Source organism: Phycomyces blakesleeanus, assembly GCF_001638985.1.
Source record: "Phycomyces blakesleeanus NRRL 1555(-) unplaced genomic scaffold PHYBLscaffold_5, whole genome shotgun sequence".
NCBI lineage: Eukaryota > Fungi > Mucoromycota > Mucoromycetes > Mucorales > Phycomycetaceae > Phycomyces > Phycomyces blakesleeanus.
Window position 1 is genome coordinate 1,407,749 of NW_017265138.1, and position 16,528 is coordinate 1,424,276.

The window sequence follows — 16,528 nt, forward strand, 5'->3', positions numbered from 1 at the left end:
CACATTCGTTTCGTTCTATATTTATATTTATATCTTGTTTGGTTTTTTTTTTTCAAGTAGTACACCATCAATTATCTCGGGTGTCGCCTCACCGCGCCGAGTAGCGCAACACAACGCTGTACCGCACCTCATTACACCACACCATACCACACCATACCACACCACACGATCTCACACCACATCTCCTGTCACTTTTACATTTGTATTTGCATTAACCATTTTTTCTTTCTTTATTTACTTGAAACAGCTATAGACTCTGTAGATCCTGTTTTATTTCGCCAATATGTCTGATCCACGACCCATACAATTATACACATATATTCAGTGCCTTGATTTTATTTTAAATAGAGAGAAAGGAGTATATTGAACACAATATTTTCATTAAATTCTAGTCAAATTTGGTCTGATATACTTTTATATTTATCGCGGGCGCCACTCCCTCTTCTCTCTCCGCACTTTTAACTTATTTGGATATATCCGATAATGATAAAAAAAATTGACGGATATTTCTATATCCTCTTTACTTGTACCATGCAATATACCTTAACGACCACCACCACAGAAAAAGAAAAGAAAAAAGAAAAAATAAAGAAAAGACGGGGGATTTTGGTATATTGTAGCTCCGGTATTGTAATGGATCATGATCTACTACTGTCTCATTAACTCACACACATAAACTACATATAGTTCGGTGAAATACAGTAATTGGTTCCGTTTCTACGCAACCTATACCTTACAGCATTATGTCAGCCTAGATATAAATATTCAAGATGTATTTGTATTGTATTTTGTGTGTGTAGAATGTTCAATAGTAGGAATCAAAGGAGACGAAGAACCAAGAGGAAAATGGTGAATAATCCATGGTTTTTTTTTTTGGTTTTTTTTTCCTTTGATGTTGTTTTTATTATGGTTCACTGCTAGTGTAATGTGTATACAGTCGATGCCTTTTTTTTGCGGACTTTGCACGTAAAAGGTGAATAATATATACAAATTAAGAACATTTGAGATTATAAAGTATAGATGGGTAAGCATAAGATCCCACGTCTCGTACTGAACTTTGGGATTATTTATTATTTTGTTCCTTTTTGACTCGGCTAAAATTGTAATGGATCGTTAACCCTTGCAATACCTTAATTCTTTTTTTAAATATATAATATTTGTCTTGTCCGCGCCTTTTCTATGTTGTTGTGTGTTTTTATTGTAAAATTTTGTTTCAATTTATCCTTTCAAAATCTACCACTCTTATACGCATCTTGTACACACTGTACACATTGTACATACGTCAATTTTGGTCCTTTTTCTTCTTCTTTTAACAAAACAACAAAAAAGAGGGTTTGTTTACAGATATTCTAGATCACTTGGCATTTATTATTATACTTCTTGTTTTGGTCTAGAATAATAAGGCTGATCATTTAGTCAATAGAACAGAAAGAAACCAATAATCTTCAAAAAAAAAAAAAAAAAAAAAAAAGCTTCATAAGCTGTGGAGATCTGTATATACTGTATGTATTTTTTGCCACACAATTAGCGATGTCTCAAGAATCCACGCGATGAGGGTTTGTTTCTTCATTTGTTCCTTTGTCCATCTGTTTGTTTTCAAAATTTATAAATACGTACTTTATTTGCAGCTAATTATAATCATGTATAGATATTTTTAGACTTGATTTGCTCTGCTTTGCTCTGCTTTGCTTTGCTTTGCTTTGCTTTGTTTTGTTTATTCTCGGTTGACCTACCTTTTGTCCAACTATACACCAGCTTGGCATTATTGCCTTTTTTTTGTAGTATTCTCTTTGTGCGTGTTGGTATGGTTGATCTATATATATATTATTTGTAAAATATCGGTACAGCAATTATAATTGGCATTTACACAAAGATTTTCCATCACAAGATGTGTTTGTTTTATTCTAATGCGTGTCAGATTTTTTGGTTAAAGTCAAATATGTGAATAATGTGATGGCCTTTGTTTTCTGACTTTTGACTTTGTTAAAAGTAAAAGAATGTATTGACTGCTTGAGTAACAGCATTTTGTGGATCGTGTCATTTATTCCTGCTTAGCATTCTCTCTCTCTCTCTTTTTATATATATATATATTATTTTGGGCTTTATTCTTGTTTTTCTCGGGTGTGGCAATATATATATATATATATAGAAAGGATCGGGAAAATCCATTTTTATATAAATAATAATAAGAGTATAATAATAAAGGAGATCACTTTATAGAATACACCAGAAAATAATTATATATATATTATATATGTGATCAAAAGTATGGCTGTAAAATACATATATATATAAGAGAGAGAGGAAAGAAACGATAATTTGATCGGATCAAAAAAAAAATAGGCTATTGGTTTAAAATGAGCCATCTCAGAATAGTAAATACCTCATTTCAACCCGAACCGAACCCACCTTTTTTTCTTCTTTCAATTCGGTTTTTTAATGCAATTCAATGCAATGCACTTTGATTTGATTTGATTTGATTTGATTTGATTTGATTTGATTTAATTTGTTTCATACCATACCCTAACACCACACCACTTCACACCACCTCACACCACCTCACACTACCCTACCCTACCACAATTTCTTATTCTTTGAGTATTATTTTCTTTTAATTGGCTTGATTTTGATATACCTATACTTATAATGATAACAATTAGTATGAACCAATACAATTAAATAAACAAATAAAAGAATATATATATATATTAGTGTTTGTGTACAATAATGGCTCAGCAAATTCAAACAGAAATATATAGCTGCTTAATTTGTAAATAAAGATATAAACATACAAGCACAAAATGTATGTATATTTATATAGGTAGAGAAAAAAATAATATTTTTATTGACTATTTGTTTATGTATATGAATTGTATATATGGGTTCTTGCGTGAAGTGTAAGTTGTGAATTAAGAAAGTGGGAAGAGGTGGGAAGGATATTATATATATATGTATTATATTGTATTGTATTATTCTTTGCTTTCTCAATAAAGAAAGAAAAAAAAAAAGAAACTATGAATATGAATATATTTTTTTTAGATCATGGCAACGGCAACGGCAACGGCAACTGCTACGCCGGTAGACAAGCCAGATACAAGAGTCGAGGCTGCGCTGTCCTTGCTGGCAGCCTTGTCACCAGAAGCACCGCTGTTGGTGCTGGCATTGGAGCCACTCTGGGCAGTAGTGGATCCGCTGGGCTGGATAGCCTGGCCAGATGCACGCGAGACGACGTTACCGTTACTGTCAAGGGTGTTACCACCAGTGTAAGGACCGAGAACAGGAAGGTCATCGTCAGTAGTAAAGTTGAGTTGCTTGGCAACGGCAGCCGAGCGAGAGGCAACCCACTGGGAGATACCGATAGTACCCTGGGCAGTGGTGTTCATGTTGGTAGTAAAGTCGGCAGTAGTCCAGGTGGTCTTCTGGCCAGCAGACTTGCCAGCAATTGTGCGGGTCCAGGCAATGTCCTCCTTGAGCATCTCGGTCCAGGCAGCCAAGATGGGGTCAATGGTGCTGGGCTTGAAGAAACGCTTGACGATGGTCTTGACGATGTCCTGGAACTGCTGGTTGTAGTAGGGAGACTTGATGAATGCATCGACAACTGGGCGCTGGGAGTCAGCACGGGCAAATGCGGTGTAGGCAACTGTATCAAGGCCAGCCTCGGCACCGTTACCAAACACCTCGTCAAAGTCGTAGGTGATGATGGTGTACTTCTTGGTCAGCATGTCCTGGTTGAGGTAGTAGTTACTGGCCTGGATCCAGAGACCATCCCAAGAACCGGTCAGGAAGTTGAGGGCGAGGTGGATCATGGTGTTTTCGGGGTTCAAAAGATCGCCAATGGCACCCTTGTTGTTGGCGTCGGTGGCCTTGGTGGGGTCGATGGCGGCAAGCTGGCGGGTAAAGTCAATCAAGGGCTGCATCTCGGTGGTCTTGTTGAGCGACTTGTCGTTACCCTTGTCCTGGAGCTTGTAGATGTCTTCGGGGTATTTGGTCGGGTCTTCGGTGGCATAGACAAGGTTACCCTCGACAGTGGGGCTCAGAGCATTGCCCTTGTAAGTGGCACCGACACCGGCAGCAGACCAGTCGCCGCCGTAAAGAATGTCCTCGATAAGGTGGGTGCTGGAGTCATCCATCAACAAGAACAGACCGTAGGCCTCACCGTTGATAAACACACGGACCCAGGAGCTGGAAAGAGTGGCACCACCAGCAGCGGCAAGGCAGTCAAGTGTCAACTTTTCACGAGCAAAGGTCATGTCGGTCTCTTCGGCACGGAGCTTGAGAGAAGTACGGCCGTAAAGAAGGGCCTTCTCGGTGGCATTGGAATACTTGTTAAAGTCAATGGCCCAGGACTGCTTGGCAAAGTCCTTGGTGGACTGGCCACTGGTAGACAGACCGGCGCCGTTGAACTTGAAGGTTTCCTTGTTGCTGATGTAAACAAGCTCAGAAACCAGAGCATCCTTGTAGTCTCCGAGGGGGTCCTTGTTATATGCATCAATGGCAGTCTGGTTTGCGGTCATGATAATGGTAGCAATTTCATTAGACTTGTTCAAGTTTGTAAAGAGAGCTAAATTGTTTTATTTTATTTTTGTGTGTGATTAATATTATATTATATGATCAATAGCCATTAGACATTATATGTTTTATTTTGGAAATATTATTATTTAAAGTAATTAATTTAATCTAATCTAATATAGTTTTATACTTAATTCTATTTAATTTCATCAACTTACTGGGATAGATAGGGTTGTAAGCCTGGGGAAGGGAGGGAACATCGTAAACGGTCTTTGAGCGACCATAGAACTCGTTTCCGGTGGAGGAAGCACCCTGGGCAAGGGAACGGGTGGTGGTCTCGGGGGTAGCTGCTGATCCGGACGAAAGAACGTATTGGTAGGTGTCGCCAGCAGGTGCTGAGCCAGTGAAGAGGTTGGAGTGGAAAGTGCTGGAGGCCAGGTTGTAGACTTGGCCACCGACCGAAACGCCAACAGTCTCACCGGATTTTGGGAATGCGACTACTGAGTACTGGACATCAGCGGCGGAAATGGCTGATACAGCAATGCTGAACAGACTAGTGTAAGTCCACAACTTCATTATGCTTTTTTTTTTCCTTTTTGGTTAATGAAAAATAAAGGGAGAAGAAGAAGTAAAGGAAGAATTAGAAGAAGTGTGAATGAAGGTGAAGAAATTAAAATAAAATGAGACAGTATTTGTAGTAAAAATAAAATAAAATAAAATAATAATTAATAATAATAGCTATATAAATAATTTTCAATAGGTGTGAAAAAAAAATTGTAAGAAGGAGGATAAAGTAAGGCGGAGATCTGATGTTTCTCAAGAAAAAGAAAAAAAGAAAGTTTGCCTTTTTTTTTTTTTTGAGTGAGTAAATGTTTGTGTTTGTAATTGAATCTGGTATTTGAGGTTGTATAGTTTTGGTGGTAGTTTTTGTGTTCGTTCTTCACCTTGGGACGAACATACACACACACACACACATATATACATTTAGCTATTACTATTATAAAATGTATAATAATAATTTATTTTATTTTAACTGTCCGTGTAGGTGGCACATATACACCCATGCTGGTTCGGTGACGATCCCCGGGAAGATGGGTGTGTGACCTTACATTGTAAGCAAGTGTATAAATGTGTATATGTGTATATATGTCTATAAGAAATTATTTCAAGAATACTTTATTACTATTGGTCATACCTTTCTTTTTAAGCAAGAATATTGGAGAGTAAAAATAAACACTTATGAATAAGAATATGTCAATATATAATTTGTCTTATTCCCTTGCCTGGAAGCCCTTTACTAATACACAACCATAAAAGACAAGATATTTGTAGTCTTTTGATGATATTTCTATTAGCTGGATTTAGCATTATAATTTTCGTATTACACTGAGCTGGTGTGAAAAAATAGAAAGACATTTTATTTTTATATATATAAAAAGATTGGTAACTGAATCTGAGTACCTCGGTTATTCAATATAAATATGTATATTTATATTTTATATATGTACACACACGAAAACTAGACACAACAGACCCTGTTTATACCATTCTTTGTATATTTATTAATTCCTTCTCCGTTTTCAATGTCTTTCTCGATGCTACTTGGATAAACCAATGCAATGTCAAGAAGAAGAACAACAAGTAATTTCGAGTATATATGTCTTGATTTGAGCTTCAATACAATAGAAATAAACAAAGTATTCATTCAAATATGATAACATTTTTTTTTGAAAGATGTAAAAATTGTAAAGAATACAAAATCCACAACAGTAATAATCACAATTGCTCTTCTCTATTTCTCTCCTTGTTTTTGATCTTCTGTGCAGCGAGGCACAGTGGCAACGTTCCTTTTGTGCAGGATCAATATGAAACGACACGAAACGACACGACACAGCATAGCATAGCATACATAATGCGTTTTAATTCAAATGTGATTGTGAATGTGAATGTAAATGTGCATATACATGTACATGGGTCTTGTCTATGTATTGTGTGTGGGTGTGTGTGATTATGATTACTATTACTATTACTACTATTGCAGCATTTAGCTAATTGCCAGCTTATTTATGCACCATTTGCATTCTATTGTTCGTGCACAAACCCACTATTCACCCTTGCATATGTATACATCTATATATATCTCTTTTTATTACAATATCTTTCGCTCTCTCTTTGATTTTATATATATATTTTTGCTTGGGAACCATTGAAATGATCGGTAAAATCGCGTGTAGTGTTGCCTTTAATAGGCGTGTCTTTTTTAGCCAGCACCAGACGTCTAGTGTCTTTTTTTTTTTATAAAAAAAAAGGGCTGCTTTCAAGGGTATCCGACGTGTAACCTTTAATTTCTTACCAGATTACTAAAATAATGATTATGTTTCCCAAAAGGAGGTTGACGGTTGTAACAGAAGATTCCTGTCTTTGATTATTTTATTACTTTTTTTTTAAAAAAAAATATTGGAATTATACAGTAGGATATGCATATACAAGTCGTTTAAGTATTTCTTTGAATTTTATTTTTATTAGTGGAATATACAGTCAGTCCGTCGCAGCAAGCCTTTCTTTTAACAGCACCAAATAAGAATCTAAATACAAACACACACACACATATAAATAAATAAAGGTGTATTGTGTTGCTAATGTATGAATATGAGTCTGCGTGGTTGATTAAAGGGAATCAATAGGTCAATTGAATAGATCTTTATACGCACACACATACTTACGACTTTTCTATTTTATTTTTTATTTATATACTGTATCGATCGACATGGTACGACCATCTCTTGACCTCTCTTGACCTCACCTCACCATCTAGATCCACTACCATTGGATACTCTCTTTCCTTCTATTCTTTCTCTCTCTCTCTCTCTTGTTGCTTCTTTATTTTATTTTATTTTTACTTCCGAATAGGTTGCCTTTTTCTGATATTTTATTTATTTATATTTATATTTATATTTATATTTATATTTATATAAACAATTTGTTGCCATAGTTACTCTTCTTTAAGTTTCAATTTCTTGCACAAAAAGGAAAGTTTCTATATTTAAACCACCAATGAATTAAATATATATATAAAAAGAAAAAATATAATTCGCTAATAATAGAAACTGCTTACAAAAACATGCAATATATATTTATATGCATTTATATTTATATTTATATTTGTATTTGTATTTGTATTTATTTATTTAACCAATGAATATTTTTCCAGGTTCATGTTTCAATATCTGGACATAATTATTCACTTCTTTTTATTTATTTATCAAATCCTGCAAATGAGGCTGGTAGCCCGTCTATTGGGATCTTCATTGTGCCACTCAATCAGGACCATTTCTCCTTTTGCATGCACACACACCCACATTGATGATAATAAATTATCATGAAAATGATAATAAATTTCTACTTTATTTTATTTTATAGTGCAACATTTTGACATGAATTGTATTGCTTTCCAAGGTAATATTTACATAAATAGATATTCAAAGACACTTTAGTTTATTTTTTTATTTTTTGCTGTTGATATTGAAGTTATTGTCACAATTTATAAATTCTGTGTTTATTGCATAAGCATGTGAGCAAATACAATACCCACACAGAGAGAGAAAGATAGATAGATATATAGATAGATAGAGAGAGAGAGACGGAAAAATAGAGGGCGGCATTTAGTAACAATTGATAATAATACGTTGGTTGCAATTCCTTTGAGTCACAAGAGAATTTGTCTCTTTGGTTGAATTTTTATCAAGTACGAACAGAGATTGAAGACCAAGTTAAAGTCTTTGGACACTTTATATTATATTGCCTTTTTCTAAAAAAAAAAAAAGTGTAATGTATGTGTGTATGTGTGTATGTATGTCCTGTGTCCATAGATGTACAGATTGTAACTGAAGTAAAAAGAAGGGGGGAAAAAGGTCAAATTCCGATTTAATTTTACCCACATAAACTTATTTTGCGCGTTATACAGAGACAAAAAAAATCCCAAAGAAAGAAAGATTATCCAGACCGACCGGCACACACCCACACACAACTCTCAGGTTGAGTAATGAGACTACAGAGATATCAAAAAAAAGTATCAGTATCAGTACCAATATGTATATAGAATTCATTATATTACATGCACTCGAGACACTTTAGACCAGAGCAAACTAAAGGCATGATTAATGCGTACAAAATAGATTTATAGTTAAAGACAAGGAAAACCAATAGTTTTCCATTGGCTGACAGCGCAGACACGCTTATACTGATTTATACCCACTGTGGGCAATTAGAAATATTTCAGAAAAGAAAGAAAGAAAGTAGATCTTTGTAACATATTACGAATTTTTTGTTTTAGGGAATACACAACAACAAATTGGATGATCTTTTATATTTCTTTCATTCAGAATGTCAATTACATTTCCTGTTTTACTACTACAGATTGTGCAATATTCTTATTTCCTTTGGGTGTTTTAACCTGTGAAACTATAGATGCTCTCACAAGATTCTACACTGTTTGGTTTGTTTTAAATGTATAATGTATGCTAATAAACTTCTTTGTAATCTGTTGTACTTTAATAAACACACACACAATATATTTGTGTGTATCAATGGAGTATATTCGTAAGGAGATTATATGTTTATTGATTACTGATTTTAGTCGTAAAGTTATTTGTAGATCTACATACCTATATATGTAAGTATATCAATGTCTCTATTTAATACAAAAAATCACATCCTTCTTCTTTTATATATCTTCACTGTGGTTCTTATAAGAGATGTAATTAATCGCTAAGAAACAAATGAAGACATTACTAATACTGATACTAACATCAATTAAAAATTGTACTAAATAAACGCCACTGTTATTAATATAGTAATAAGTATAATTATAACTTCAATTACAATTACAATTACAACAGTACAACAACCAAAATAATAATAATAATCCAATAGTCTCACCGAAAACTAGGTATTTATTTATTGTTTCAATTCTTCATGTGAAATTAGAATCTGTTTGTTTTTTGTTAACAAGAAAAAGAAAAGAAGTATTAATGAGATTATGCTTTGAGTTTACTTGTACTTTATTTATTTTTTTGTATTCAACTGTGGCTAAAAGAGAAAGATATATATATATATATGTTACATTGAAGCAATCTTCTTTTTTTTTGGTAGTTTTTATTCCATTTTAATTAAATGATAAGTAGTCATTTAGACTATACTTGATTATTATAATAATTAGCTGAATGTATATTTGTATGTAGATCGCAAGTCATTTGAACAGCCAAACGTTTGTGAATCAAGCCTTAGTTATTCATGGCCTTATTAGAAAATAATAATAATAATAATAATAGATATATGTATGTACCCACGACTGTTTCAAATGTAAAAGACCTGATTATTTAATTAATTAATTAATTAATTTTGAAAAAAAACATTGCTATTATTGTTGTTGTTTACACTATTAAACTTTGTGCTTTGGTCATGCTCCTAAAGATTAATGAAGAAGGAAAGAAGATGAGCGGAGGGGTGATGTTTGCCAAGAAAAAGAAAAAAAAAGTGTAAACAGACTATGAGAATAAGAGTAAATTAATAGCCAAGTCTAAGCATATTTGAACACCCTTTCTTCTTCTTATTTATTTTTTCAAAGTATATGTGCATATGCATATACATATTAGTGTTCCAAATACAAGAATATTAATGGATTCTCTGGGTGTTCTGGATGTTCTGAATGTTCTGTGTCGATTTATCGAATAGTGGCAATAATATTATCAGTCAAATAGGTCGATTTCAATTGCTGTTAATAATAAAGGTCATTCATTAACAAGTTTCTTGGTTTATTTGTTTTCGTTTTTCTCTTCTTCCTTCTCTTCTTATAACCTGTATTTGAAACTAAAATAAGAAGAAAAAGGCTATACAGAGCAATGTAACCGTTGCAATATATATATATAAAGCCAACGATGATGTACAAGAAAACGTATATCATTCCTTAATATAACTCTGACGATACTATCTCTCTCTCTCTCTCTCTCTCTCTCTCCTTTTGTTCTTTCTCTTTAGCTTAATGAATAAATAAAAGTTTTTACACCAAAGTCTATAGGCTTTAATGGGGACTCTTATTTAGATTAAATTTCAACCAATCATTAATTAGTATTTAAACCCAGATGTATAACATTGTGAAAGTTTTTTTTTTTAAAAAAAAAAGTGTTGAGTACCCCTAATAACATGAAAAATAATATTTATAAAGTACGGTATTTCAAAATCCAAAAAATTATAAATTGTTATTTATCGATTTTTCTTTCTCTCTTTGCTTTTGTACATTTTTTATGAATTTTTTTTTTTTTTTAGAGATGACGTATCATGATATACCGTAATTTATACTTGACTGTATAAATAAACATACATATTTGCCTTACTCTTTGCTTGTCTGTTATTTCTATAACCATTACTACTAGTAATACTATCAATAAAAATGAATAAACAGAATATATATATATAAATATGTGATAGATAAAATTTTGATCTAAACATTAAGAATGTCAAAGAAAGAAAGTCAAAGAAAAAAAAAAAAAAAAAAAAAGTCTTTGGGAAAAAATATGTCCCACTTTTTGAAGCCTAATTTTTAATTTTTTTTTTTGGGTCTTTAATAATCTTTCCTTTTTGTTCATTCCAAATAATTAATTAGTCACTTAAAAGAAAGAAAGAAAAAATGGCATCAAACGCACTTGTATCAGCATCTTCATCTCAAGCAGCTACACGATCAGAGTTTGACATTGATGCCTTGCCTTGTAATAAAATTTAACCAAAATAATAATAACAATAGTAGTAGTGCTTTTATTTTTATTTTTTGATGTATACAATTATACATTGAAGATGTGACATTTCAATTATTAATTAACCTTCATTCTTTTCTTTTTAAAAAAAAAAACCTGAATGTATAATTAGATGTCGATCGTGAAATCGATGAAGGAGGTAAAATATATATATATATATATATACATAATTTAAACAATTAAATTTTGGTGTGTTCTTGTTGGTGGTAGACATGAAGGCAACTGTGGATCGCATGATTGAACAAGAAATGCGACGCATGCGACGAAAGGATGACGACAAGTCGAGTTTACCGACTAAAATCAACCTGTTTGAAGATGACGAGATCCTCACACAGGAATTAGAGCGTGTACATAAAAAGCAACCCTTGTCTGCCTTGGATACATCTCGTTACGAACTCCAGGGACCTACTGAAGACAAAGACAGTGTAGAAGAGTGGAAATCAGCAGTTGACAATACAAAGGCACAGCTTGAATCTCAAGCAGGCAGGTAAATAATAATTATTGTTATTAGAATAGTTGATATATGTTAATTGAAATCTTTAAAAATAAAATAAAAATAAAAAAATAAACTAAAAGTACAATCACAATTTTGAATTTGAATCAATGTATATAATAATCAATAATTAATAATCAATAATTTAATATTATATTGTTTTATTTTATTTTGTGATGTGATGTGATGTGATGTGATATGGTGCGTTGTGTTGTGGTGTGTTGTGCTGCATTATATTGTATTGTGTTGTATTGTATTGTATTGTAGTATGTTCAATTTGGAATTGCTGCAGAAATATGGTGCCAATGCATGGCGTGTACACAACTTTCAACTGGAGGCCTATCTGAAACAGATCCAAAAGGCAACAGAGGAATACCGTAATGAGAGCCGTGAAATTAACAAGCAGCGTAAATTCGAACAGGTAATTATATTTATATATATATATATATATATATATATAAACGAGTGATTTACTTACTTGATTCTTGTTCTTTATCTTTCTATTTTATGTGTATGAATGTATATAGACACAGGCAGCTGGATCTCTTCGCTCACTAGAGAACAAATGGTCGGATCTGATCAGTCAGAACTTGCAGGTTGATATCGCATGTGCTGCTTTGGAAAGTGAAGTAGAAGAGTTGAAGCGCTACAGACAATCGGGAGGTTTATAATTGGATTGGATTAAATTAAATTGAACTAAATTGAACCGAATTGAACCGGGTTGAATTGGTTTGGAATTTGTACAAAAAAAAAGAGCAATATTTTTCTTTTTGGGTCATTTTACAGAGAAAGGGAAATTGGGGGAGGGGAGACAGATTAGAAAAAAAAAAGGCATATCTAAAGTCGGTGGGTAAAGGTTTTATCGTTTGATCGGTTAATCAGTTGGTTTATACGATGAACAGATCAAAAAACAACTATTTTTGTTTTAATAGTCGTTATAGCTTAGTGTGTAAAGATGAGATCAAGTTTGTAAAACAAATCAGAATTTTGATCAAAAAAAAATTAAACAAGAATAAAACTTTATTGATCCCATCTAACCTGTTTCAATTGTCTTGCCCTTCTCCTTTATTCGTCTTTATACGCGTGTGATTTACATGAATAAAGACAAATGTAGTAATCAATTCAAGTCATGCTTTGTCATTTTCCACCCAAATTCTTGACAGATTTAGACTTTAAGCACTATTGCTATTAGTATTGTTGAGTAGTTAATGATGATGATGATGATGTCTGTGATTTTCTTGGCTTAGATAATACACTTGATCTCGATCTCGATCCTGACACCCTTATTCATTTATTACTTCATCTTTTACGTTGTGATGAATGGCAGTAAAATTACCTTTCTTGTATTTGGATTATGGTTTCTTTGTCATCGAATTGGCTTATGGCTTACTAATCTGAAGAGCCGTATCTTTTTTTTTTCTTTCACAATTTTTCGCGTGTAGTCTGCGTGTTCAAATAAATACACAGAGATGGGCACACAGACATACAGACACACAGACACACAGACACACGAACTGACCACAGCCAGACAGCCAGACAGTTGGATAGACATATTGACAGGCAATATCTATACTAACAAAACAGAAAAGAAGAACACAAAATAAAATAAAGCACATCATTATGATGCACAAAACACCTCTAGTTACTTTATTTTTTCCTTTGTATTTTCATTACTTCTTTATCTTTGTTCCAATATTCACACACACACACTCAGAGAGAGAGAGATAGACAATACAAAAAAGACATCATTGTCTAGATCTTTTTACTGTTATTAAAATATTCTACTAGTATTCTATACGACTATGATAGATAGATGTATCTGGACGTGCCTATAATATTCTTGTTATAGTAACCCTATAAAATACTTCTTCTTCTGCTATCAACAAACATTCCAAACAAAATGTGAGTTAGTATCACATGATTGGTTACTTTAATCATAATTTATATATTTTATACTGAGAAGAAAACTGAGATTTATTTTCAAGCCAATTATAAAATTCATGTATATATATTTACAGTCTACTGAATATAAACTCAATTTTTTTTCTTAATCTTTGAAACATTCATACAATTTGTTCCCATGGGAATGGTAGTCAACCACTTGTGTTCTTTGTTTTGTTAATATCACATTGATATATTTTAATACCTAGCTAGATATGAATATAATATAACATAATAAATGTTCTGTAAAAATATATATATTATACATTTATTAGTGTCATCATAATCAGTGTGTGATTTCTGATTTGAAACAATAATTTTATATATGTTTCAAAAAAAAAAGAGAGAGAGAGCAAAGACAAGTTGTTTTTTTTTTTTCAAATAAAAAAATAAAATAGGGTAAATCGATCGATCGGTTGATCAAAAAAATAAATAAATTACTCAGTGAAGGGGTGGGTGGAATTGAGTATCGAAATATAAAATACATGGAACATTAGAAATCGAAAGAAAAGAAAAGAAAATGAGAGAAAAAATAGAAGCGAACCAGAAAACCAGAAAACCTGTTTTCCATAAAAATCTATGATATTCGATCAAAACCAGCTAACTAAATAAAATAAACTAAAATGCACTAGACAATTATTTAAATAGGTGAAGTAAAATGAGTATAGCAAAAAGTATTAGCTTAACATGTGTGTACAGAATAAGCCAAAAAATAAAATAAAAAAATATAAAGCTTTATATCTTTATTAAGGATATTTCAACCAGGAAATTGGGTCAAGGTTCTTATTTTGGGAAAGAAACCCTAGAAAAAAAAAAGCTAAAAAAAAGATAAAAATTGTCATAAGCATGATTTTATTATTATATAAAAAATATATATATATAAAAAGAGAGATAAAGGATAGACATGAATGTGTAATAGATGTTTGTGCAAAAAAAAAAGAATGATAATTAATTAATTAAATGTTAGTTTTTAATGATAGCAATATAATATAAAATAGTAAAGTAAAGTAGTAAGATGTGCTCTTATGGGAAATGCAAAGGTATCTTTTGGTTGGATGTAGATTGCTCTTCGGGAGTGACCGGACCAGAGGACGAGGTCGATGATGAGGACATGTCATTATTGGAATCGTATTCCTGCAGAACTGGAGTCATGGTCATGGCTTTGCTGATCCTGTTTGGCATCATTGATGTTGGGTCTGGTAAGTCTGATGAGTTTTGTGCGTTAAGACAACTCTGAGCCAGCAGAGCATCATTGACATTCAACAAGGTCTGGAGATATTCTGGGGTCGGACCGGTGTCTTGGCTGAGAATGTTGGAGAACAGAGGCGAGGGTGCAAGGGCGAGAGAAAAAACGCCATCTTCGAATGTCGGCAGAATAGGAGTAGGATTATCAAGAGTTTCAGCCAAGCCGGTTTTTTCTGTGATGATTGTTGTGGTTGGTGATGTTGCTGATACGGCTGCCTTTACTGCTGCTACTAGCGATGACTGTGGTGAAGACGATAGACCTTGTTCTTGTCCTAGACCTGGTAGTTCTGGTCCTGATGGGAGTGAGCCTAACCAGCCAATACCAGCACCACTAATGGGTTTTTTGTTTTTGTTTTTTGTATTTGTATTTGTACTTGTATTTAAGAGTAGAGAAATTATTTTTAATTTAATTACCTTTCTTCCCATTCTTCTCCCATGCGTTTCATGACAATCTCCAGTTGTTCTCTTTGACGTTCGAGTTCTTCAAGCGAGTTATCATAGTCCATAAGCGAACGCTCCATCGAGTAAGTGAATATAGTAGGTGTTAAAGAAGAGTACAAAGGAATAATAAAGAATGAAAAAATAAATAAATAAATAAATAATTATTAATTAATTAATTATTTATTTAATTAATTAATTAATTAATTTTTATGTATTTTCTTTTGATTGACTGATTTGACTGATTAAATAAAATAGAGAGATAAATAAAATAGATAGGTAGGTAGGTAGGTAGGTAGATAGATAGATAGGTAGATAATACAAAATAAATATTTGTATTTTTTTTTTTTGGTTAATTTATTTATTTATTTTTGATTGGCTGGTTGGCTCGTAAATTAATTGATTGATTGGTTGAAAAATGTATGAAAATAAAGAACGAAAGAAAGAAAGAAAGAAAGAAAGAAAAGAGTAAAAGAATAGAATAATAAAAATATTTTTTTTTTATTTTTTATTTTATTTTTTTTCAATTTGAATTCAAAAAAAAAAAAGAAAGAAGCCGGGATTTTAAAACAAAAAAAGAAAAAAGAAAAAAAGAAAATCCACAAAACAACAGAAATTCCCATCTTATGAATCCGATATTTTTTGTGCGATTTATTGTTACAATTTCGATTTTTAATAAAAATAGTAATAAATAATATAAACACCAAATATATATATATATATATTTGATATATATACTTGATATATATTTTATTTTATATAGAAAAGGGAGAACCAATAAGAATATAGAAAAAAAAATCAAGGGGTGATGAAAATGAAGAAAGAGAAAATTAGAGAGTTTAAAGGGATAGGAGAAGGGGATAGAGAATAAAAGGAGGGATGTTGATTAATAGATAGATAGATAGATAGATAGATAATGGAAACAAAAAGATACAATTTTGTTTTTAGAGTGATAAACAAGAGATCAAATAATCCTGTAATCCAACCAATCACATACAAATAATATCATAACAAAAATTGTTTATTTGTTTGTTTGTTTATTCGTCTGTCTACCCCCTCAAAAAAAAAGAACAAAACAGTAAATAAATAAATA

The 16,528-nt window shown here is 32.2% G+C and overlaps 3 protein-coding genes across 3 annotated transcripts; 1 reads left to right on the top strand and 2 right to left on the bottom strand.

Annotated features, from left to right (window-relative positions):
* Positions 1-2,677: 2,677 nt before the first annotated feature.
* Positions 2,678-5,160, bottom strand: PHYBLDRAFT_77204 (secreted coth spore-coat protein domain-containing protein). Its single transcript, XM_018443238.1, has 2 exons — positions 4,728-5,160; positions 2,678-4,561 (listed from the first exon to the last, which is right to left on the bottom strand). Exons 1-2 carry the CDS (start codon positions 5,083-5,085, stop codon positions 3,036-3,038), a joined length of 1,884 nt encoding a protein of 627 aa, XP_018294983.1. The 5' UTR covers positions 5,086-5,160; the 3' UTR covers positions 2,678-3,035.
* A 5,994-nt stretch (positions 5,161-11,154) lies between these two features.
* On the top strand, positions 11,155-12,519 carry PHYBLDRAFT_122988 (hypothetical protein). The gene is made up of 5 exons (XM_018428901.1): positions 11,155-11,273; positions 11,431-11,457; positions 11,529-11,805; positions 12,079-12,232; positions 12,339-12,519. Exons 1-5 carry the CDS (start codon positions 11,195-11,197, stop codon positions 12,480-12,482), a joined length of 681 nt encoding a protein of 226 aa, XP_018294984.1. The 5' UTR covers positions 11,155-11,194; the 3' UTR covers positions 12,483-12,519.
* A 2,062-nt stretch (positions 12,520-14,581) lies between these two features.
* PHYBLDRAFT_180249 (hypothetical protein) lies at positions 14,582-15,518 on the bottom strand (the record flags this gene model as incomplete). The annotated part of the gene is made up of 2 exons (XM_018438285.1): positions 14,582-15,328; positions 15,412-15,518. 2 exons carry the CDS (start codon positions 15,516-15,518, stop codon positions 14,776-14,778), a joined length of 660 nt encoding a protein of 219 aa, XP_018294985.1. The 3' UTR covers positions 14,582-14,775.
* Between the last annotated feature and the right edge of the window lie 1,010 nt (positions 15,519-16,528).